General features: G+C 40.7%; 1 protein-coding gene across 4 annotated transcripts in view; it reads right to left on the reverse strand.

Annotated features, from left to right (window-relative positions):
- Positions 1-26,934, reverse strand: part of MCC (MCC regulator of WNT signaling pathway) — a 1,086,108-nt gene that overhangs the window by 296,156 nt on the left and 763,018 nt on the right. For all 4 annotated transcript variants that reach the window (XM_053701549.1, XM_053701547.1, XM_053701550.1 and 1 more), the window contains one exon: positions 19,263-19,405. In XM_053701549.1, the coding sequence (XP_053557524.1) occupies positions 19,263-19,405 (143 nt within the window). The remainder of the gene's footprint in view (positions 1-19,262; positions 19,406-26,934) is intronic.

Consider the following 26,934-nt stretch of genomic DNA (forward strand, 5'->3'; position numbering starts at 1 on the left):
GAAAAAAACACACTTTTTCAAACTTTGACCCCCAAAATCTGTTACACATCTACAACCACCAAAAAACACCCATGCTAAATAGTTTCTAAATTTTGTCCTGAGTTTAGAAATACCCAATGTTTACATGTTCTTCGCTTTTTTTGTAAGTTATAAGGCAATAAATACAAGCAGCACTTTGCTATTTCCAAACCCCTTTTTTTCAAAATTAGCGCTAGTTACATTGGGACACTGATATCTTTCAGGAATCCCTGAAAATCCCTTAACATGTATATATATTTTTTTAGAAGACACCCCAAAGTATTGATCTAGGCCCATTTTGGTATATTTCATGCCACCATTTCACCGCCAAATGCAATCAAATAAAGAAAATCGTTCACTTTTTCACAATTTTTTTGACAAACTTTAGGTTTCTCACTGAAATTATTTACAAACAACTTGTGCAATTATGGCATAAATGGTTGTAAATTATTCTCTGAGATCCCCTATGTTCAGAAATAGCAGACATGTATGGCTTTTGTTGTTGCTTTTTGGTAATTAGAAGGACGCTAAATGCCACTGCGCACCACAAGTGTATTATGCCCAGCAGTGACGGGGTTAATTAGGGAGCATGTAGGGAGCTTCTAGGGTTAATTTTAGCTTTAGTGTAGTGTAGTAGACAACCCAAAGTATTGATCTAGGCCCATTTTGGTATATTTCATGCCAGCATTTCACCGCCAGATGCGATCAAATTAAAAAAAACGTTAAATTTTTCACAATTTTAGGTTTCTCACTGAAATCATTTACAAGCAGCTTGAGCAATTATGTCACAAATGGTTGTCAATGCTTCTCTGGGATCCCCTTTGTTCAGAAATAGCAGACATATATGACTTTGGCGTTGCTTTTTGGTAATTAGAAGGCCGCTAAATGCCGCTGCACATCACACGTGTATGTCTAGCAGTGAAGGGGTTAATTAGGTAGCTTGTAGGGAGCTTGCAGGGTTAATTTTAGCTTTAGTGTAGAGATCAGCCTCCCACCTGACACATCACACCCCCTGATCCCTCCCAAACAGCTCCCTTCCCTCCCCCACCCCACAATTTTCCCCGCCATCTTAAGTACTGGCAGAATGTCTGCCAGTACAAAAATAAAGGGAATCTTTGTTTTTTTTAAAAAAAAAATTGTATAGCATATTTACATATGCTGCTGTTTAGGATCCCCCTTAGCCCCCAACCTCCCTGATCCCCCCTCAAACATCTCTCTAACCATCCCCCTTTGCCTTTTTGGGGGCCATCTTGGGTACTGGCAGCTATCTGCCAGTACCCAATTTGCAGAAAAAATTTTGTTGTTTTTTTTATTTTTCCCCAATTTTTTTTCTGTAGTGTAGCTTCCCTCCCACATATTAACCCAACACCCCCTGATTTCGCTTTTTATTTTTATTAATTTTTAGGTTTTAGAACCCTGATGAGCAAATCCTTTTTCTGTAGTGTAGCGGTTCCCACCCGCTCCCTCCCGTGCACGCGCCCGCCCCCTCCCTATCGTGCATGCGCGCCCGCGCGCGCCCCCGGTCATCCCCGCCCACGATCCCGCCCCCCTCCACATCACTGGGCCCATCGATGGCCGCCACCCGCCTCCCACGTCGGCTCCCACCCACCAACGATACCGGCCATCGATGTCCGGTGCAGAGAGGGCCACAGAGTGGCTCTCTCTGCATCGGATGGCCATACATGGTTATTGCAGGATGCCTCCATATCGAGGCATCACTGCAATAACCGGAAAGCAGCTGGAAGCGAGCAGGATTGCTTCCAGCTGCTTTCCACACCGAGGACGTGCAGGGTACGTTCTCAGGCATTAACTGCCTTTTTTTTTAGGACGTACCCTGCACGTCCTCGGTCATTAAGGGGTTAATCAGAGAGTCAGAGAAACCTCTATGACTGAGAATCAAGCGTTCAATCTCCATACCTTCAAATTTAAGGATTTGAGATCCTGATGGAAAAAAGGACCTTGTGATAGAAGGTCTGGTCTTAACGGAAGAGTCCACGGTTGTCAAGTGGCCATCCGGACAAGATCCGCATACCAAAACCTGTGAGGCCATGCTGGAGCCACCAGCAGAACAAACGAGCACTCCTTTAGAATCTTGGAAATTACTCTTGGAAGAAGAACTAGAGGCGGAAAGATATAGGCAGGATGATACTTCCAAGGAAGTGACAATGCATCCACTGCCTCTGCCTGAGGATCCCTGGATCTGGACAGATACCTGGGAAGCTTCTTGTTTAGATGAGAAGCCATCAGATCTATTTCTGGAAGTCCCCACATTTGAACAATCTGAAGAAATACCTCTGGGTGAAGAGACTATTCGCCCGGATGTAACGTTTGGCGACTGAGATAATCCGCTTCCCAATTGTCTATACCTGGGATATGAACCGCAGAAATTAGACAGGAGCTGGATTCCGCCCATACCAGAATTCGAGATACTTCTTTCATAGCCAGAGGACTGTGAGTCCCTCCTTGATGATTGACATATGCCACAGTTGTGACATTGTCCGTCTGAAAACAAATGAACGACTCTCTCTTTAGAAGAGGCCATGACTGAAAAGCTCTGAAAACTGCACGGAGTTCCAAAATATTGATTGGTAATCTCACCTCCTGAGATTCCCAAACCCCTTGTGCTGTCAGAGACCCCAAACAGCTCCCCAACCTGTCAGACTTGCATCTGTTGAAATCACAGTCCAGGTTGGAAGAACAAAAGAAGTCCCCTGAACTAAACGCTGGTGGTGTGTCCACCACGTCAGAGAGTGTCGTACAATCGGTTTTAAAGATATTAATTGAGATATCTTAGTATAATCCCTGCACCACTGGTTCAGCATACAGAGCTGAAGAGGTCGCATGTGAAAATGAGCAAAGGGGACCGCGTCCAATGCAGCAGTCATAAGACCTAGAATTTCCATGCATAAGGCTACCGAAGGGAAAGATTGAGACTGAAGGTTTCGACGAGCTGAAACCAATTTCAGACGTCTCTTGTCCGTCAGAGACAGAGTCAAGGACACTGAAAACTATCAGGAAACCTAAAAAAGGTTACCCTTGTCTGAGGAATCAACGAACTTTTTGGTAAATTGATCCTCCAACCATGTTCTAGAAGAAACAACACTCATAAAAGACTGGAAAGGTTCTTTCTAGTGAAAATGAGCAAAGGGAATTGAATCCAATGCTGTGGTCATAAGACCTAAAACTTCTATGCATATATAGCAACTAAAGGAAATAATAGAGACTAAAGGTACCGACAGACGGAACCCAATAGAATTATCCCTTGTCTGATAGAGACAAAGACAGTGACACAAACTATCTGGAAACCTAAAAAAAGGTGACCCTTGTGTGAGGAATCAAGAGCTTTCGAAAAAAAGATCCTCTAACTATGTCCTGAAGAGCAAGTGAATCATATGAGATTCTGCATCCTCAGAAAATAATCTGAATGAAAACAGAAAAATGAAAAACAGAATTTATGCTTACCTGATAAATTACTTTCTCCAACGGTGTGTCCGGTCCACGGCGTCATCCTTACTTGTGGGATATTCTCCTCCCCAACAGGAAATGGCAAAGAGCCCAGCAAAGCTGGTCACATGATCCCTCCTAGGCTCCGCCTACCCCAGTCATTCGACCGACGTACAGGAGGAAATATGCATAGGAGAAACCATATGATACCGTGGTGACTGTAGTTAGAGAAAAATAATTCATCAGACCTGATTAAAAAAACCAGGGCGGGCCGTGGACCGGACACACCGTTGGAGAAAGTAATTTATCAGGTAAGCATAAATTCTGTTTTCTCCAACATAGGTGTGTCCGGTCCACGGTGTCATCCTTACTTGTGGGAACCAATACCAAAGCTTTAGGACACGGATGAAGGGAGGGAGCAAATCAGGTCACCTAAATGGAAGGCACCACGGCTTGCAAAACCTTTCTCCCAAAAATAGCCTCTGAAGAAGCAAAAGTATCAAATTTGTAAAATTTGGCAAAGGTGTGCAGTGAAGACCAAGTCGCTGCCTTACATATCTGGTCAACAGAAGCCTCGTTCTTGAAGGCCCATGTGGAAGCCACAGCCCTAGTGGAATGAGCTGTGATTCTTTCAGGAGGCTGCCGTCCGGCAGTCTCATAAGCCAATCGGATAATGCTTTTAAGCCAAAAAGAAAGAGAGGTAGAAGTTGCTTTTTGACCTCTCCTTTTACCAGAATAAACAACAAACAAAGAAGATGTCTGTCTGAAGTCTTTAGTAGCCTCTAAATAGAATTTTAGAGCACGGACTACATCCAAATTGTGTAACAAACGTTCCTTCTTTGAGACTGGATTCGGACACAAAGAAGGTACAACAATCTCCTGGTTAATATTTTTGTTGGAAACAACTTTCGGAAGAAAACCAGGCTTAGTACGCAAAACCACCTTATCTGCATGGAACACCAGATAGGGCGGAGAACACTGCAGAGCAGATAACTCAGAAACTCTTCTAGCAGAAGAAATTGCAACCAAAAACAAAACTTTCCAAGATAATAACTTAATATCTACGGAACGTAAGGGTTCAAACGGAACCCCTTGAAGAACTGAAAGAACTAGATTAAGACTCCAGGGAGGAGTCAAAGGTCTGTAAACAGGCTTGATTCTAACCAGAGCCTGAACAAACGCTTGAACGTCTGGCACAGCTGCCAGCCTTTTGTGAAGTAAAACAGATAAAGCAGAAATCTGTCCCTTCAGAGAACTTGCAGATAATCCTTTCTCCAAACCTTCTTGTAGAAAGGATAGAATCTTAGGAATTTTTATCTTGTTCCATGGGAATCCTTTAGATTCACACCAACAGATATATTTTTTCCATATTTTATGGTAAATCTTTCTAGTTACAGGCTTTCTAGCCTGAATAAGAGTATCTATTACGGAATCTGAAAACCCACGCTTTGATAAAATCAAGCGTTCAATCTCCAAGCAGTCAGTTGAAGGGAAACCAGATTCGGATGTTCGAATGGACCTTGAACAAGAAGGTCCTGTCTCAAAGGTAGCTTCCATGGTGGAGCCGATGACATATTCACCAGGTCTGCATACCAAGTCCTGCGTGGCCACGCAGGAGCTATCAAGATCACCGAAGCCCTCTCCTGATTGATCCTGGCTACCAGCCTGGGAATGAGAGGAAACGGTGGGAATACATAAGCTAGGTTGAAGGTCCAAGGTGCTACTAGTGCATCCACTAGAGTCGCCTTGGGATCCCTGGATCTGGACCCGTAACAAGGAACCTTGAAGTTCTGACGAGAGGCCATCAGATCCATGTCTGGAATGCCCCATAATTGAGTTATTTGGGCAAAGATTTCCGGATGGAGTTCCCACTCCCCCGGATGGAAGGTCTGACGACTCAGAAAATCCGCTTCCCAATTTTCCACTCCTGGGATGTGGATTGCAGACAAGTGGCAGGAGTGATCCTCCGCCCATTGAATGATCTTGGTCACTTCCTCCATCGCCAGGGAACTCCTTGTTCCCCCCTGATGGTTGATATATGCAACAGTCGTCATGTTGTCTGATTGAAACCTTATGAATTTGGCCTTTGCTAGATGAGGCCAAGCTTTGAGAGCATTGAATATCGCTCTCAGTTCCAGAATGTTTATCGGGAGAAGAGATTCTTCCCGAGACCATAGACCCTGAGCTTTCAGGGGTTCCCAGACCGCGCCCCAGCCCACCAGACTGGCGTCAATCGTGACAATGACCCACTCTGGTCTGCGGAAGCTCATTCCCTGTGACAGGTTGTCCAGGATCAGCCACCAACGGAGTGAATCTCTGGTCCTTTGATCTACTTGAATCGTCGGAGACAAGTCTGTATAATCCCCATTCCACTGTCTGAGCATGCACAGTTGTAATGGTCTTAGATGAATTTGTGCAAAAGGAACTATGTCCATTGCTGCAACCATCAATCCTATTACTTCCATGCACTGCGCTATGGAAGGACGAAGGACAGAATGAAGTACTTGACAAGAGCTTAGAAGTTTTGATTTTCTGACCTCTGTCAGAAAAATCCTCATTTCTAAGGAATCTATTATTGTTCCCAAGAAGGGAACTCTTGTTGACGGGGACAGAGAACTTTTTTCTATGTTCACTTTCCATCCGTGAGATCTGAGAAAGGCTAGAACGATGTCCGTATGAGCCTTTGCTTTTGACAGAGACGACGCTTGAATCAGGATGTCGTCCAAGTAAGGTACTACTGCAATGCCCCTTGGTCTTAGAACCGCTAGAAGGGACCCTAGTACCTTTGTGAAAATTCTCGGAGCAGTGGCTAATCCGAATGGAAGTGCCACAAACTGGTAATGCTTGTCCAGAAAAGCGAACCTTAGGAACTGATGATGTTCCCTGTGGATAGGAATATGTAGGTACGCATCCTTTAAATCCACCGTGGTCATAAATTGACCTTCCTGGATGGTAGGAAGGATCGTTCGAATGGTTTCCATTTTGAACGATGGAACCCTGAGAAATTTGTTTAGGATCTTGAGATCTAAAATTGGTCTGAATGTTCCCTCCTTTTTGGGAACTATGAACAGGTTGGAGTAAAACCCCATCCCTTGTTCTCCTATTGGAACTGGATGAATTACTCCCATCTTTAACAGGTCTTTTACACAATGTAAGAATGACTGTCTTTTTATTTGGTTTGAAGATAATTGAGACCTGTGGAACCATCCCCTTGGGCGGTAGCTCCTTGAATTCCAGGAGGTAACCCTGAGACACTATTTCTAGTGCCCAAGGATCCTGAACAGCCTGAGCAAAGAGAGAAAGTCTGTCCCCCACCAGATCCGGTCCTGGATCGGGGGCCATCCCTTCATGCTGTTTTGGTAGCAGTGGCAGGCTTCTTGGCCTGCTTACCCTTGTTCCAGCCTTGCACCGGTCTCCAGGCTGGTTTGGGTTGAGAAGTATTACCCTCTTGCTTAGAGGATGTAGAATTAGAGGTTGGTCCGTTTCTGCGAAAGGGACGAAAATTAGGCTTATTTTTAGCCTTAAAAGACCTATCCTGAGGAAGGGCGTGGCCCTTTCCCCCGGTGATGTCTGAAATAATCTCTTTCAAATCAGGACCAAACAGTGTTTTACCCTTGAAAGGGATGTTAAGCAATTTTGTCTTGGAAGACACATCCGCTGACCAAGACTTTAGCCAAAGCGCTCTGCGCGCCACGATAGCAAACCCTGAATTTTTCGCTGCTAATCTAGCTAATTGCAAAGCGGCATCTAAAATAAAAGAGTTAGCCAATTTAAGTGCTTGAACTCTGTCCATAACCTCCTCATACGAAGATTCTTTATTGAGCGACTTTTCTAGTTCTTCGAACCAGAAACACGCTGCCGTAGTGACAGGAACAATGCATGAAATTGGTTGTAGAAGGTAACCTTGCTGAACAAACATCTTTTTAAGCAAACCCTCTAATTTTTTATCCATAGGATCTTTGAAAGCACAACTATCTTCTATGGGAATAGTAGTGCGTTTGTTTAGAGTAGAGACCGCCCCCTCGACCTTGGGGACTGTCTGCCATAAGTCCTTTCTGGGGTCGACTATAGGAAATAATTTCTTAAATATAGGGGGAGGAACAAAAGGTATGCCGGGCCTTTCCCACTCCTTATTTACTATGTCCGCCACCCGCTTGGGTATAGGAAAAGCATCGGGGGGCACCGGAACCTCTAGGAACTTGTCCATCTTACATAATTTCTCTGGAATGACCAAATTGTCACAATCATCCAGAGTAGATAATACCTCCTTAAGCAGTGCGCGGAGATGTTCTAATTTAAATTTAAATGTTACAACATCAGGTTCAGCTTGTTGAGAAATTTTTCCTGAATCTGAAATTTCTCCCTCAGACAAAACCTCCCTCCTGGCCCCTTCAGATTGGTGTGAGGGTATCTCAGAACCGTTATCATCAGCGTCCTCTTGCTCTTCAGTGTTTAAAACAGAGCAATCGCGCTTTCTCTGATAAGTAGGCATTTTAGATAAAATGTTTGCAATAGAATTATCCATAACAGCCGTTAATTGTTGCATGGTAATAAGAATTGGCGCACTAGATGTACTAGGGGCCTCTTGTGTGGGCAAAACTGGTGTAGACACAGAAGGGGATGATGCAGTACCATGCTTACTCCCCTCATTTGAGGAATCATCTTGGGCAATATCATTATCTGTGGCATCATTGTCCCTACTTTTTTTGGACACTATGTCACAATCATCACATATATTTAAATGGGGAGAAACCTTGGCTTTCATACATATAGAACATCGCTTATCTGATGGTTCAGACATGTTAAACAGGCTTAAACTTGTCAACAAAGCACAAAAAACGTTTTAAAATAAAACCGTTACTGTCACTTTAAATTTTAAACTGAACACACTTTATTACTGAATATGTGAAAAAGTATGAAGGAATTGTTCAAAATTCACCAAATTTTCACCACAGTGTCATAAAGCCTTAAAAGTATTGCACACCAAATTTGAAAGCTTTAACCCTTAAAATAACGGAACCGGAGCCGTTTTTACATTTAACCCCTATACAGTCCCAGGTATCTGCTTTGCTGAGACCCAACCAAGCCCAGAGGGGAATACGATACCAAATGACGCCTTCTATAAGCTTTTTCAGTGGTTCGTAGCTCCTCACACATGCATCTGCATGCCTTGCTCTCCAAAAACAACTGCGCATTAGTGGCGCGAAAATGAGGCTCTGCCTATGAATAGAAAGGCCCCCATCTGAAAAAGGTGTCCAATACAGTGCCTGCCGTTTTTCTTAAAACAATCCCCAAGATTATAATAACTATAAGAGTTATAATCTGCCAAATATGTTTAGTAAAGTAATCGTTTTAGCCCAGAAAAATGTCTACCAGTTTTATAAGCCCTTATGAAGCCCTTTATTCTTTTACTTAAACTAAGAAAATGGCTTACCGGTCCCCATAGGGAAAATGACAGCCTTCCAGCATTACAAAGTCTTGTTAGAAATGTGGCCAGTCATACCTCAAGCAGAAGAGTCTGCAAACTGTTTCCCCCAACTGAAGTTACTTCATCTCAACAGTCCTGTGTGGAAACAGCAATCGATTTTAGTAACGCTTGCTAAAATCATCTTCCTCTTACAAACAGAAATCTTCATCTCTTTTCTGTTTCAGAGTAAATAGTACATACCAGCACTATTTTAAAATAACAAACACTTGATTGAAGGATAAAAACTACATTTAAACACCAAAAAACTCTTAGCCATCTCCGTGGAGATGTTGCCTGTGCAACGGCAAAGAGAATGACTGGGGTAGGCGGAGCCTAGGAGGGATCATGTGACCAGCTTTGCTGGGCTCTTTGCCATTTCCTGTTGGGGAGGAGAATATCCCACAAGTAAGGATGACGCCGTGGACCGGACACACCTATGTTGGAGAAATATGCATTTATTGTATCTAATGAAAACAAATAATGCTATCAATGACCATAAAAAGGCAAAATAGTTTGAATAAAACTCCAAACCCGGTTCCTAAAAAAGGAACTGGAAGAAATACCCCAGAAGATTCCAGGTCTGAGCAGCGCTTGAACCCCATGGGTGCCCAGCCATGCTTCAACAGTACTCAAAATATATAGGACAGAAACACACTTAAAGAAAGTGTTAGCCTTACTGGAATAAAATCAAAAAGAAATTTGGACAAAATAGAACCAAATAAATTTCAAAGAAGTCTTAACCTGCCCCTTACCAGTCAAGCTGGAATACGGCACGTACATCGCAATATTAGGGAGCTGATTTCGAACCCCAATTATAAACAACATGTTACTTGGGAAAGAACTCAGGAATTCGTTCCTTAATAAGAACAACCAAACTAGTATAAGCTTAAAGTTTTAGTCTTAGAACTCAATCTTGAAGCCCAGAGTTAAGAATTGAATCCAATTATAAAACAAATAATTGATCATCTTTAGAACAAAAGAAATATGGATTTTTTTATTTATTTTTTTATTTAAAAAAATCACAAAATTCTTCTAGCTAAAATAGCTAAAGACATAGATTAACCCTCATTTGCGAAAATATTCAATAAAATGAAGACACAAATGAAATAATTAGCATGATAGTCCAGTTTAAAGGACCAGTCAATACAGTGGACTTGCATAATCAATAAATGCAAAACAACAAGACAAATGCAACAGCACCTAACAAGAAATTTTTTGCGCCAAGAAAGTCCGCGCCAAGAATGACGCAATAAAATGAAGCATTTTCAGCCCCGCGAGCCTAACAGCCCACAGGAAAAAAGTCAAATTTTAAGGTAAGAAAAAATTAATTTATTCATATGCATAATCCCAAATATGAAACTGACTGTCTGAAATAAGGAACGTTGAACATCCTGAATCAAGGCAAATAAATGTTTAAACACATATATTTAGAACTTTATAAAAAAGTACCCAACCATAGCTTAGAGTGTCACAGAAAATAAGACTTACTTACCCCAGGACACTCATCTACATGTAGTAGAAAGCCAAACCAGTACTGAAACGAGAATCAGTAGAGGTAATGGTATATATAAGAGTATATCGTCGATCTGAAAAGGGAGGTAAGAGATGAATCTCTACGACCGATAACAGAGAACCTATGAAATAGACCCCGTAGAAGGAGATCATTGAATTCAAATAGGCAATACTCTCTTCACATCCCTCTGACATTCACTGCACGCTGAGAGGAAAACCGGGCTCCAACCTGTTGCAGAGTGTATATCAACGCAGAATCTAGCACAAACTTACTTCACCACCTCCACAGGAGGCAAAGTTTGTAAAACTGAATTGTGGGTGAGGTGGGGGGTGTATTTATAGGCATTTTGAGGTTTGGGAAACTTTGCCCCTCCTGGTAGGAATGTATATCCCATACGTCACTAGCTCATGGACTCTTGCTAATTACATGAAAGAAACTCCAATTTACCTGTATTACAAATGTACCTGTTTCTCTTAGAGACCTTCATTGTAATATAGCACCTATTTTGATAGCATAAATAAGAGTGTGCATGTCTTCAGCACTATATGTATAACATTGTTACAAACCTTGGTGCAAACACTGCTGCCATATAGTGCTCGAGATGTGTGCATTCCTAAACCTGCCTAAGTATGCTCTTATGGAAGGGTGCTATGTTTCAGCAATGGATACCAAGAGATACAGGTACATTTGAAAACAGAAGCAAATTGAAAAGTTTATAATTGTACGAAATTCTCATTGGGTCAGGCAGATACAGTGCGCAGGCTGGAGAAGAGGAGGACCAGATAAAATGCACTGGAGGACTCTATTAAGGTGAGACAAGCCTGCTTAACCACTGGGAATTTTAGCATTTTTGCTATCACTCCATTTAAACAGAGCTTTTTTTTTCCATTTAACTGCCAACACTATATATATATATATATATATATATATATATATATATATATATATATATATATATATATATATATATATATATATATATATATTAGTAGACCTCCCAAGGTATTGATCGAGGCCCATTTTTATATATTTTGTGCCACCGCTTCACCACCACATACAATCACATTAAAAAAATCGTTAACTTTTTCACAAACTAAAATATTTACACAAAACTACTGCAGTCATAAGACAAATGGTTGTAAAAGCTTCTCTGGGATCCTCTTTGTTTAGAAATAGCAGACATATATGGCTTTGCCATTGTTTTTGGCAATTAGGAGGCCGCTAATTGCAGCTGTGCACCACACTTCTGAAATTCCCGGTAATGCCGGGGTTATTCAGGTAGCTTGTAAAGGATAAATTTAGCTGTAGTGAAGAGCTCTCTTCCCTCCCTCACCCTCACTGGTCGACACCATCTTAGGCACTGGTAGACAGTATGCCAGTTTACAGTTTAGTGAGTGTATTTTTTATTTTATTTTTTTTAAGTCCCCCATAGTGGGGCAGTCTCTATAAAGCAGTTCAAAGAGATCCCTTCCATGTACCTTTAACTTCTAAAGACAATGATAAAAAAAAGAAGGGTTAACCTTCCGATACAGTATCAATTTCTGGATCAATAAATGTATATCTCTAACAGAGGGAATAAGTGTGTCAGACAAAGTGAGTACAACATGTCTGATAAGAGAAAGGAAAATATCTAACAAAGAGAAAGTGCCTATGATGAGAGATTACATGTGACAGAAGGCAGGCTAACCTAAAAAGCACAGGACATGACCCAGAGCTTGAATGATACTTATGTAGCGCAATACAAAAAGTTAGGAAACACATCTGTATGCAAATACCTTTTCCCAGGGCCGTCTTTAATATTGACTGGACCCTGGGCAAACAATTTCTTGCCCCCCCCCATGCAATTTCTTTCTCCACCCCAACATCCCAGAAAAAAACTAAATCAATTTATTTTATAATTTTCTTTTAAATTATTAGCCCAGCAGTGGATCGTCCACTGCTGGGCTAATCATTAAAAAAAAAATTGCAATATGTGAAACTGGACCTAAGCAGTACTAATCAGTAAATAAATATATAAATTCCTCCACTCTGGATTAATTTAATATGCTTTTGAATGTGATTCTGGTGTGAGGTTAGCTGGTTAAAGAGATTTAGGGCAGCCAACAGGAGCAAAGCAAGGTAAAGACTGAGGCAGAAACATGGAGGTGCAGACAAATATAAGTTTACTGACTGGAACAGTAGAACTACTATGGGAAGCTGTAAAACCTGAGACAGAGAGAAATAAAAACTATAAAAATAAACCTTACCTTAATGTGTGAAGTATCAGCATGACACTATACATCAGCCACAGCAGCATGTCACTTCTTTGCTAGAAACAAGTTCCCTCTCATCCTGCACTAGACAATGCTGCATGGGGGGAGGGGCATGTGTACACTAACTTATTCTTCCCACTGACACCTTTCTACAAAGCACTGTTCCCCTAACAATCTTCAGTTACTTGATCTTAGAGCCACAGCAGAAAGAGCAGGGCTAAGGGGACCAGCAGACTGGATGCTGTCTGCCCAAGGCTTCAAGACTGAAGAGAGTAGTGTGTGCAGCTTCAAGACTGAAGAGAGCAGTGTGTGCAGCTGCACAGATGCTCAAATCCTCATGTGCCTGCAACTCCAGCTTTCTGCTGCATGCGCCTATAGTCAGCCCTGCCCAGAAACAATTCCCACCACCAGAACAGTTACCTGGTAACAGTGGTAACCCCAGCAGGACCTTTTCTGATGCAGTGGGATTGGCTGGATGCCGAGTTAGGACGTAGCATCCAGTGCTGCACTCCAGTGCTGCATAGTGCACATCTAAAACAGCACTTGGCACTAGCTTGGACTGTCACATGACATCGGCACGGTCTGGCACAGTTTCTCACAAATAAATATAAGCAGATAACTTTTGACTGTGAAAATATTAGGACTGACTGTGTGTGTCCCCATGTCACATGACATCAGCAGTCTGGCATGAACTAAAAAAAGGACTCTTGGGCCCCTCAACAAAGACTGCCCCTTTTGCCTTGTGTTAAAGACGGCCCTGCCTTTTCCTGTCACATAAAAAAACATGTTGCTGTAGCCCAAGTTTTATATAACTTTGTCAACTACCGGAGGGAGAGCATATGTAAGTAGTCTACTTAAAGGGACCTTAGATACTAAATACATTTATATGCATAGTATTGAGGTTATTTGCTGCCTTTATCTAGTTATGGGTGCGGCCATGTTGAAATCTCTATTTCACCACATGTGCAGCAACTCTCCTTCAGGTACCTGCAGTCTAGTATCCATGATGAGGTACACAAAATGCATTTAGTGTTCCTTTAACAATATTAAACAAAAAACCTCTAGCCTGCAATTAAATATTAGACGAGCAATAAACATTGTAGACAAGCAATTATACTCAACATATTTATCACAAATAAATAAATCATAAATTACTCTTTCACTTCATATTCAGTTGTGGAAAAGTGACAAATGCTATCACAGCATATTTAAAGAAAAATGTACTCAGACAAGCAGCTAAAGAGTTAATTGTACTCAAAGTTATTTTCTGCTGCTATCTTTTGGCTACAGAAAGTCTCAAACAATACTGCACGATTCATATTTTCAGTATATGTGAAGGTTTAAACAGGTACATGCTATTTAAAATAACAAAATAAAGATAAAATAGCTATTTTTAAACAACTCTAAATAGGTAAAATGGATCATTGGGGGCACATAAAAGGGGAGACAATTCTATAATTTAATGACCCTTTAAATGGATTGAAACCCAAGTTGAAACCCATGATTCAGATAGAGCATGCAATTTTAAGCAACTTTCTAATTTACTTCTATTATGAATTATTCTTCGTTCTCTTGCTATCTTTATTTGAAAAGGCAGGAATGAAAGCTTAGGAGCAGGCCCATTTTTGGTTCAGCATCTGGGTAGTGCTTGCTGATTGGTTGCTACAGTTAGAAACAAAAATGAGTTTGCTATCCTTTTAATGCTTACCCTAGAGATTTCTTAACAAAGGGACATTCTTACTTTTTGTCTCTGCTGCTTCTCTAGGTAGAACTGATGTTTTGTTTTTGATAAACAGGGCAGTCTAGCTCCTATTTTATATTCTAGGAGTTACTTATAAGCACTGCAACAGGAGAAAAATAATTTCACAGTTGTTCTGATTTGTGAGACACAAGGTTGGTGGTTGATAAAATATCCTTTCCACAAAGAAGCAATATTTTCACAAAATTTAAAGCAAGAAAGTTAAGCACCTTTGTTTTTATTTTGTACAACAGGACTACAGAAAATAATGTTTATACATGAAAACAAACACAGTTTTACCTTTATATTTACCTACCAAACTATTTCTAGAAAAATTAAAAAAAAAAATATTTACTAAAATATGAGATACAAAGAAATGTGAGTTTCCTTAAGGGTGTTTTCAATTTATTATAAGTAGCTACAATTTACTAAGTAAACATTTTGAATACTGTGTGTTGTTATATCAATTACATGAGCTACTGCTAATAAACTGTGGCAGACAATGCTGTGTCATTTAGTATATTCTGACAGAATGAAAATAAGGAAATAAAGTGATCATTAATGATTTAACCCCTAGATGCTGTTAGGACATTCCAGGGAACATCATGCCTTTTTTGGTATCCTGCTCCCTCCTGGTTTTAGGCAATGGAAAATCTGAAGGGGGGGGTGCCTAGCATCTTAGGTAGTTCCCCATTATCCGATCCCAGCATTGAAATCACGTGATTGCATCAATGATTGCGTTATTCCCCCCCCATATAGGGCTAGATTACTAGTGTAGCACTAATTTATCTCGCTCCTGTAAACTGGCTAATTCGCCCGTTTATGGACGCACAATACATAACCAGCGATTGCAAGTGGCTGGTTATTACTACCGCAAGCTCACAGTAGCAATTATAGCGCTCAAAAAAATAACTAGAGATCAGATCTCTGGTTAATTTTCTAAAAGTGCCCCAAAAGCCTCCAAAAATAGAGGGTCATATTTTGTAATAATGAAAAAGTGTAGTTTTTTTTTTTCTTTATAAAAAAACATAAATTATGCTTAACTGATCATTTCCTTTCCTTCTGTATAGGGAGAGTCCACAGCTGCATTCCTTACTTGTGGGAAATACTGAACCTGGCTACCAAAAGGAGGCTAAGTCACCCCAGCCAAAGGCTTAAATACCTCCCCCACTTCCCTCATCCCCCAGTCATTCTGCCAAGGGAACAAGGAACAGTAGGAGAAATATCAGGGTGAAAAAGGTGCCAGAAAAAAAGTTAAAATTTAGGGCCGCCCATCGGAGAACACAGGGCGGGAGCTGTGGACTCTCCCTGTACAGAAGGAAAGGATATTATCAGGTAAGCATAATTTATGTTTTCCTTCTTAATACAGGGAGAGTCCACATCTGCATTCCTTACTTGTGGGAAATTATACCCAAGCTCTAGCAAAGGAGCTACTTACACCCTTTGCTGTGCTTAGGTTCTGTGCCATGTATGACAGCATAAGAATGAGGCTCCTATCACCTATGGAAGCACGCTTTCGTGAGCGCATTGCGCCTAAGTTGTCATACCAGCACACATAAGCATATGTGAATGCAAATATTGTTTTAGCGTAAACAATGTTTTGTGCTCAACTCGTAATCTGGCCCTAAATGTTTACATCGAGACATTAAAGTGACATACTTACAAATTACAACTTGCAATTTTTCAACTATTATGGCCCTTTAAACACCTCTTGCTTATGTGTAATTGTGCAAGACCTACGATCCCTAGATAAGCCAAGGATCAAACTCCAGGTTTTCTGGAAAGCATAGGGCAAAGCATAATTTAAACCCATAAGCAAAAGGTGTTCAAAATCTCTTTAAAGGGATATGAAACCACAAATTTTTCTTTCATGATTCAGATAGAGCATGCGATTTTAAACAACGTTCTAATTTATTTATATAATCAAATTTCTTCATTCTCTTGGTATCTTTTGTTGGAAAGCAGGGGCCTAACTTAGGAGCCAGCCCATTTCAGGAGCACTATATGGCAGCAGTTTTGCAAGAATGTTATCCATTTGCAAGAGCACTATATTGCAGCATTATTACCTGCCATGTAGTGCTCCAGATGCCTACCTATGTACCTTTTCAACAAAGAATATCATGGGAACAAAGCTAATTTGATAATAAAAGTAAATTGGAAACGTTTTTAAAATGGTGTGTGCTCTGTCTGAATCACAGAAGAATATTTTTGGGTTTTATATCGCTTTAATGTACTGAAATCATGTTCTGTGCATAAGCAGCTTGTACACATGCTACTTTGATTGACGTGTTGCAAATTACTAACATGGGTAAAAAATAATCTGTAATGGGGTGATAAGTAAGAATAGTTCATCTATAATAGGGGGTAAATAAGTTTAGTTAATTTATAATGGGGGTAAATAATAATGGTGAATCTGTAACACGGGGAAATGAAATGATTTAATCTGAAATAAATGGGTAAATAAGAATAGTTAATCTGTAATGGGGGTAAATAAGAATAGTTCATCTGTAATGGGGGGTAAGTAAGAATAGTTCATCTGTAATGGGGGGTAAATAAGAATAGTTCATCTGTAATGGGGGATAAATAAGAATAGTTCATCTGTAATGGGGGGTAAGTAAGAATAGTTCATCTGTAATGGGGGGTAAATAAGAATAGTTAATCTGTAATGGGGGGTAAGTAAGAATAGTTAATCTGTAATGGGGGGTAAGTAAGAATAGTTCATCTGTAATGGGGGGTAAATAAGAATAGTTCATCTGTAATGGGGGGTAAATAAGAATAGTTCATCTGTAATGGGGGGTAAGTAAGAATAGTTCATCTGTAATGGGGGGTAAGTAAGAATAGTTAATCTGTAATGGGGGGTAAATAAGAATAGTTCATCTGTAATGGGGGGTAAGTAAGAATAGTTCATCTGTAATGGGGGGTAAGTAAGAATAGTTCATCTGTAATGGGGGGTAAATAAGAATAGTTCATCTGTAATGGGGGGTAAGTAAGAATAGTTCATCTGTAATGGGGGGTAAGTAAGAATAGTTCATCTGTAATGGGGGGTAAATAAGAATAGTTCATCTTTAATGGGGGATAAATAAGAATAGTTCATCTGTAATGGGGGGTAAGTAAGAATAGTTCATCTGTAATGGGGGGTAAATAAGAATAGTTCATCTGTAATGGGGGGTAAGTAAGAATAGTTAATCTGTAATGGGGGGTAAGTAAGAATAGTTAATCTGTAATGGGGGGTAAATAAGAATAGTTCATCTGTAATGGGGGATAAACAAGAATAGTTAATCTGTAATGGGGGGGGTAAATAAGAATAGTTAATGTGTAATGGGGGTAAATAATAATGGTGCATCTGTAACACGGGGGAAATGAAATTATTTAATCTGTAATAAATGGGTAAATAAGAATACTTCATCTGTAATGGGGGGTAAATAAGAATAGTTCATCTTTAATGGGGGTAAATAAGATTGGTTCATCTGTAATGAGGGGAATAAGACTAGTCAAACACATTTTGGTCTTATGGCCTTAGTTTGTAAAAGTTTAGTATATACAGAATTTGTCTACATAGTATGAAAAGGTTTATTTTAAATTGTAAGACTCAAAATCAACTTGTGAAGAGCTATTTTAAGTAGTTCAGTACACAACTATAACCCCTGATTCTTAAATGGACACTGTACCCAATTTTTTTCTTTTGTGATTCAGATAGAGCATGCAATTTTAAGCAACTTTCTAATTTACTCCTATTATCAATTTTTCTTCATTCTCTTGGTATCTTTATTTGAAAAGCAAGAATGTAAGTTTAGATGCCGGCCCATTTTTGGTGAACAACCTGGGTTGTCCTTGCTGATTGGACAGCACCAATAAACCAGTGCTGTCCATGGTTCTGAAACCAAACATTTGCTGGCTCCTTAGCTTAGATGCCTTCTTTTTCAAATAAAGATAGCAAGAGAAGGAAGAATAATTGATAATAGAAGTAAATTAGAAAGTTGCTTAAAAGTGCATGCTCTATCTGAATCAAGAAAGAAAAAATTTGGGTTCAGTGTCCCTTTAATAATAGCCAATAATATCCATTGATCAAGGAGAAGATACAATATAAATGTTAATAAAGGGACAGTAAAGTCATAATTAGACACTCATGATTTAGACAGAGCATACAATTTTAACAACTTTCCAATTTATTTCTATTATTTAATTGGTTTTCTTCTCTTGTTATCCTTCGCTGAAAGGTTTATCTAGGTAAGCTCAGGAGCAGCAAATAACCTGTCTTCTAGCTGCTGATTGGTGACTGCATACATATACTGATTGTCATTGGCTCACCCATGTGTTCAGTTAGAAACCAGCAGTGCATTACTGCCCCTTCAAAAAATGATACCAAGAGAATGAAGCAAATTTGATAATAGAAGTAATTTGTAAAGTTGTTTAAAATTGTATGTTCTACCTAAAGCATGAAAGAAAAAAATTGTGTTTCATGTCCCTTTAAATGATTTTTGTTAACACATGAATAGTATGGAAAAGTTAAGTGTAGTGTGTTAGGCCAATCAAATCACAGGGACATGAAAACAAACAGCAAGACATTTCTAAACCATACTGTAGCATATAAGATGGTAAAGGAAACAAATGGAAAGACATTTTCAACACCATATTTTAGCATGATACATCAAACTAAAGTGAGTGAGTTATCACTAGTGATATATCTTCTATTTAGTTATATAGCCTTCATATATATTTATAAACAATATGTGGGTGTGCAGCATCCGGTATATTGTAAGGACTATATACAAATTTAAATTTCCTTATTATTAATGGAGAGTAAAAACATATGTTCATGCCATTACTTACCCATATCCACAGTGACCATTGTGGATTGATTCTCTTGCACAGACACTGATGTCTGGTCCTGGTCCAGACTGCGAGTGTCGTCATTGACTTCAAGCTGGCTGTGACTGTGTTCTGATCGTAGCTCAGAATATTCATCTTCCTCCCTACATAATGCATATAAAAAAATAAAAATAAAAAAAGACTGATGTCAGATCCCATTTTAAACCACAAACAAGACAAACATAAAATAAAAACAAAAAACTATTTCTTCATACTAAAAGTGCTCATATCTTTCAGTTACAAGCACTGTACAATGCTGTGTTCCTCTTAGAAAAGGTAGAAACCACCTAGAGATGTTCACAACTGGTTTCCTACATATACACTTCCACTTCTTCTTGGCTTTGGTCCACATATAGCCAAGAGGACCTAGTGAGAGAGTAAACTAAAAACAGCTAGTTTGATTGCTAGACCTAGATTCGCCCATATGTTCAAGGTCTAGATGAATTGCATAAAGTAATACTTAGCATGATCAAAAATACAAACTGAAGCATAGCCTCAGCAGACCGTAATAAGAAGAGGAAGACTCAGAAGTGGAGGAATTACTTTTTACGAGGAGACATAACATTTAAACCAGGGTCGGCTCCAGAACGAATGAAATGGGGGGGGGGGGCTTTTTTCATGAGGGGGCACACATTTATAAAGCATGTATGAGAGTCAAAATAAGAGCAGACCTACATATTCTGCAGAAAAGTGTAGCTTCTGGCTGGCTTATCCCCCACTAATAACATTTGGAGAATATGTGCTAAATCACTAGGTAAAATAATGAAATCTAAATCCTATGCAGTGCACTAAAACACAGCCATTAAACTTGAGACCCCCAGTGCAATAGCTCCTTAAAAACAATTCACCCCTTAATCACCATGATCCAAAACCCTTAATTAAACTTATTCTCAAATCTTAATCATGTCCCCTAAACAGCCATGCACCCCCCCCCCCCATATGCAATTAATCCCTTTGTTTGCAATAGCAGTGAGGATACTAGGTTTTCAGGTACTGGTAATTTGGTAGATTAGATTTAGCTATACCTGTTTCGCAATAACTAACAGATATCAGGCTACTTAATACAACCTACAGCATGTACTGTAAACCTATAAGAATATGATTGTATCATATAAATATAAGTCTATAAATGGCTAACGCGTCTATCGACTCCTCAAAAGTGCACTGTGATCTTAGGCCTGGCCTACTTTATTTATACTATATTTTGTATGATACAATCATATTCTTATCAAGGTCTATTGTTTAAGAACATGAGTACCTCACAATAGTTAGGTAAAATTAATAGGGTTAAAGACAAGTCCAAAAAGTCTTTAATTAACTTCCAATTCCAAATAAGAGGTTAAGACACGGAGCTCCTTGCAGATGCGTGATGCGACTTCACAGTTCGGCAGGTAACTATGCCCCAAGCATGCAGCATTACATAATTCATTATTTTATTTATTATTTTTAAAGCGTATGATTATATCAATATTTTGTGAGGGGGCACAACATTCCATTTGGGTGGGCATTGCCGCCGACCCTGATTCGAACCCCCATCAGAAGGGATAAAGAGAGAATGGTGTCTATACTACTTAGCAAAATCTATTTAGACTTGAAAGTACATTTTTGCAATGGCCAGCATGGTGACCTGTGTGCCAAATGAGTGATAATCTAAACGCTCTTGTGTGCCTTATAGTAATTTTTAGCAAATCATCTTGTATTTTATTACCATAATTATATTTGCATTTAAAGGGACAGTCAACACCAGATTTTTTGTTGTTTAAAAAGATAGATAAATTCTTTATTACCCATTCCCCAGTTTTGCATAACTAACACAGTTATAATAATACACGTTTTACCTCTGTAATTAGCTTGTATCCATGCCTCTGCAAACTGCCCCCTTATTTCAGTTCTTTTGATAGACTTGCATTTTAGTCAATCAGTGCTGACTCGTAGGTAACTTTACATGTGTGAGCTCAATGTTATCTAAATGACATGCATGAACTAATGCCCTCTAGTGGTGAAAAACTGTCAAAAATGCATTCAGATTAGAGGTGGCCTTCAAGGTCTAAGAAATTAGCATATGAACCTCCTAGGTTTAGCTTCCAACTAAGAATAACAAGAGAACAAAGCAAAATTGGTGATAAAAGTAAATTGGAAAGTTGTTTAAAATTGTATGCCCTGTTTGCATCATGAAAGTTTATTTTGGACTTGACTGTCCCTTTAATGCATCACAAGAAGTAAAATGGGGAAAAAAATGTTAACAACCATGAAGCTATTTTTAAAGAAATTACGCTAAGCCCTCCTGGGCCTTTAGCCCTTTTGTCAGCCATATCAGACCCTCCTGACGACATCAGACCCTCTGTCAGCCACATACCACATCAGCCCCTCTGTCAGCTATGTATCACATCAGCCCCTCTGTCAGCCACATACCACATCAGCCCCTCTGTCAGCTATGTATCACATCAGCCCCTCTGTCAGCCACATTCCACATCAGCCCCTCTGTCAGCCAAATACCACATCAGCCCCTCTGTCAGCCACATACCACATCAGCCCCTCTGTCAGCCACATACCACATCAGCCCCTCTGTCAGCCACATACCACATCAGCTCCTCTGTCAGCCACATACCACATCAGCTCCTCTGTCAGCCACATACCACATCAGCCCCTCTGTCAGCCACATACCACATCAGCTCCTCTGTCAGCCACATACCACATCAGCCCCTCTGTCAGCCAAATACCACATCAGCTCCTCTGTCAGCCACATACCACATCAGCCCCTCTGTCAGCCAAATACCACATCAGCTCCTCTGTCAGCCACATACCACATCAGCCCCTCTGTCAGCCACATACCACATCAGCCCCTCTGTCAGCCACATACCACATCAGCTCCTCTGTCAGCCACATACCACATCAGCCCCTCTGTCAGCCACATACCACATCAGCCCCTCTGTCAGCCACATACCACATCAGCCCCTCTGTCAGCCACATACCACATCAGCCCCTCTGTCAGCCAAACACCACATCAGCTCCTCTGTCAGCCACATACCACATCAGCCCCTCTGTCATCCAAATACCACATCAGCCCCTCTGTCAGCCACATTCCACATCAGCCCCTCTGTCAGCCAAATACCACATCAGCCCCTCTGTCAGCCACATACCACATCAGCCCCTCTGTCAGCCACATACCACATCAGCCCCTCTGTCAGCCACATACCACATCAGCTCCTCTGTCAGCCACATACCACATCAGCCCCTCTGTCAGCCACATACCACATCAGCCCCTCTGTCAGCCACATACCACATCAGCTCCTCTGTCAGCCACATACCACATCAGCTCCTCTGTCAGCCACATACCACATCAGCCCCTCTGTCATCCAAATACCACATCAGCCCCTCTGTCAGCCACATTCCACATCAGCCCCTCTGTCAGCCAAATACCACATCAGCCCCTCTGTCAGCCACATACCACATCAGCCCCTCTGTCAGCCACATACCACATCAGCCCCTCTGTCAGCCACATACCACATCAGCTCCTCTGTCAGCCACATACCACATCAGCCCCTCTGTCAGCCACATACCACATCAGCCCCTCTGTCAGCCACATACCACATCAGCTCCTCTGTCAGCCACATACCACATCAGCCCCTCTGTCAGCCACATACCACATCAGCCCCTCTGTCAGCCACATACCACATCAGCCCCTCTGTCAGCCACATACCACATCAGCCCCTCTGTCAGCCAAACACCACATCAGCTCCTCTGTCAGCCACATACCACATCAGCCCCTCTGTCATCCAAATACCACATCAGCCCCTCTGTCAGCCACATTCCACATCAGCCCCTCTGTCAGCCAAATACCACATCAGCCCCTCTGTCAGCCACATACCACATCAGCCCCTCTGTCAGCCACATACCACATCAGCTCCTCTGTCAGCCACATACCACATCAGCCCCTCTGTCATCCAAATACCACATCAGCCCCTCTGTCAGCCACATTCCACATCAGCCCCTCTGTCAGCCAAATACCACATCAGCCCCTCTGTCAGCCACATACCACATCAGCCCCTCTGTCAGCCACATACCACATCAGCCCCTCTGTCAGCCACATACCACATCAGCTCCTCTGTCAGCCACATACCACATCAGCCCCTCTGTCAGCCACATACCACATCAGCCCCTCTGTCAGCCACATACCACATCAGCCCCTCTGTCAGCCACATTCCACATCAGCTCCTCTGTCAGCCACATACCACATCAGCCCCTCTGTCATCCAAATACCACATCAGCCCCTCTGTCAGCCACATTCCACATCAGCCCCTCTGTCAGCCAAATACCACATCAGCCCCTCTGTCAGCCACATACCACATCAGCCCCTCTGTCAGCCACATACCACATCAGCCCCTCTGTCAGCCACATACCACATCAGCTCCTCTGTCAGCCACATACCACATCAGCCCCTCTGTCAGCCACATACCACATCAGCCCTCTGTCAGCCACATACCACATCAGCCCCTCTGTCAGCCAAATACCACATCAGCCCCTCTGTCAGCCAAATACCACATCAGCCCCTCTGTCAGCCAAATACCACATCAGCCCCTCTGTCAGCCAAATACAACATCAGCTCCTCTGTCAGCCACATACCACATCAGCCCCTCTGTCAGCCACATACAACATCAGCTCCTCTGTCAGCCACATACCACATCAGCCCCTCTGTCAGCCACATACGACATCAGCCCCTCTGTCAGCCACATACCACATCAGCTCCTCTGTCAGCCACATACCACATCAGCCCCTCTGTCAGCCACATACCACATCAGCCCTCTGTCAGCCACATACCACATCAGCCCCTCTGTCAGCCACATACCACATCAGCCCCTCTGTCAGCCACATACCACATCAGCTCCTCTGTCAGCCATGTATCACATCAGCCCTCTGTCAGCGACATACCACATCAGCCCTTCTGTCAGCCACATACCACACTACCCCTCCTACTTCATCAGCCCCTGTCAGCCATGTACCACATCAGCACCTCAGTCAGCCACATACCACATCAGCCCCTCGTACTTTATCAGCCCCTCAGTCAGCCACATACCACATCAGACGCCCCTACTCTATCAGCCCCACTGTAAGCCACATACCCTCGGTCAGCCACATACCACATCAGACCCTCCTACTTCATCAGCTCCTCTGTCAGCCACATACCCTCGGTCAGCCACATACCACATCAGACCCTCCTACTTCATCAGCTCCTCTGTCAGCCATATCTCTTCAGACCTTCTTAAACTAGCATAATACCACATCATACCCTCTTTTCCTTTTAGCCACTCTGTCACATGGCACTTAAGATCCTCTTGTCAGGGGTAGGCTAGATGAGTTCAGCAATAAGCACCTCTGTCAACCATGTACTACATCAGACCCTCCTACTTCATCAGCTCCTCTGTCAGCCATATCTCTTCAGACCTCTTTAAACGTCTGTCCCTTTGTCAGCATAACACCACATCATACTCTCTTTTCCTTTTAGCTACTCTGTCACATGGCACTTAAGATCCTCTTGTCAGGGGTAGGCTAGATCAGTGCAGCAATAAGCATACTGCATTAACAATTTTCACATATACATATAGTATATCTTAGCAGTTAATGCGGCATAAAAGTCAATAACATGCTGAGGCGGTACATCATAATGTTTACAACAATGTAAAAAAGCATCTGCCTTGTACTAACTTACACAAGTTCTAATTGCTGTGCACATACTGTGCAGTACAGTATACTGCTTTTTATACACACGGAGATCTGCACATGGACATGTATAAGAGGTGCCAATCAAAATCAGCCTTTTTTTATACACTTTGTATTGCAAATTGATATCCAATAGTCTGATGGACTTTTGACTTATGTTACTGCACTGTAGATATCTATACAAAACCGATATTTTAAAAGCTTATAAAATGGTGATGTTGCTTACCGAAATTTACAGTTTTTTCCCCAAAACCAAAGACCTCCCATAGAAATCTTACTACTATGTTGTTTGGACTCCTTTGCTATGGCCTGTCAGGATCCAGATGGAAATGTGCTCATGGGTAAAAAAAAATGCAGTACATGTAATTGTTTTTATATATAGACACTGTAGCCTTGATGGGGGAAAGGAAGAAGCAGGGAATGTAATTTCCCTTTAAATTGGAGCTCTTCATCTGCACAAAATGAACTTTTCAGCACCAACCTGCACTACCTCAAACCATATAGGCAGAATCAGTACTGAAACTGATAGGAAGAAGAGACGGCGACATCTAGGACTATGTTTACCTACTTCCAAGACGGAATTAAACAGCATCCCCATGAATACATCATTTTAATGTCACAAAAATAAAAAGAACACATCTGAAATGTCAAATGTAAGAAAAACGGATGGCTACTGGGCAACATGAAAAAAGGTATTTATTCCAATAAAAAATTGTAGAAAGACACAAAACAATGGAGGGGATCAGCAATCTTACATATTTCGCGCACACACATGCTTAATCATAGATGCTAAATACAAGTAAGGATAGCTGTTACATTTAAAGGGGCAGCACACCAATGAAATGCTTAGACTGTTAGGTGACGTAACTGATAGGTATCACACAGACAACAAATTAAATTTTAAAGTGTGCAACCTCAATAAGTATAACAGATCAGAATAAAAACATACTCAGTATACTTGTGAGGGAATGGCAATACTTTGCATATAATAAAGATAATAATAACACCATAATATAAACATACTTGTAAATATATGATGATGGTAAAATATATATATATATGCATAATTCAAAAACAAGATATAAAAGCGAAATACAATGAGATTTAGCAACACTTCTTATGAAAATGAAGTGTCATAGAACACATTACATAATTTATGCAGACATCAGTATAAATAAAATCATATAGAATCATGTATGCATATCTGACAAATTAACAAAATTACACTTATAATTTAAAGAAAAAATTGATTAGAAGATAGAATTATAATTAATAAGAAATAATATTTCATGAAATAGCAACAAAATGGAATAGAATAAATTGCATGATCACAAATTCAATGAGTAAATAGACACAATCACAAATTTTCAAGGCATAATAATAAATACATAATAGAAATAGAACACACTAAATTCACAATTCATTCTTATGGCAACAGTATGACATACGTGGATACACGTGGATACATGAATAGGTATTAAGAATCCAAAAATTGGTCCTACCTATAAAAATACAAAATATGTATAGGAAGATATATATACACACACATGTACCCACATATGTACACACAATTGTAAACATAGGTGTGTGAAAATACATATTGAAAAAAATCACATTCAAAAATACAAAAATAAAGAATACAGAAATATATAGAAATGTCCTTTGATCTAAAAAAGAACACTCACATTCTACAGCAGGAGAATCATTCACTCGGCTATTGGCAGATAACTATTGTTAGAACTTAGCAGTACGGCTTTATACATGTTTATTGACATAGTATCTGTCAGTTACATTATATTATCTACCTAAATAGTTATAAAGAGATTCAATGGATTATTATTTACATGGGGATTACAAAGAGAGCTATAATTGACCCTGGTTTTATTGCCACAATCTAAAAAATAAAAGAATTTAA

Source organism: Bombina bombina, chromosome 2, assembly GCF_027579735.1.
Source record: "Bombina bombina isolate aBomBom1 chromosome 2, aBomBom1.pri, whole genome shotgun sequence".
Taxonomy (NCBI): Eukaryota; Metazoa; Chordata; class Amphibia; order Anura; family Bombinatoridae; genus Bombina; species Bombina bombina.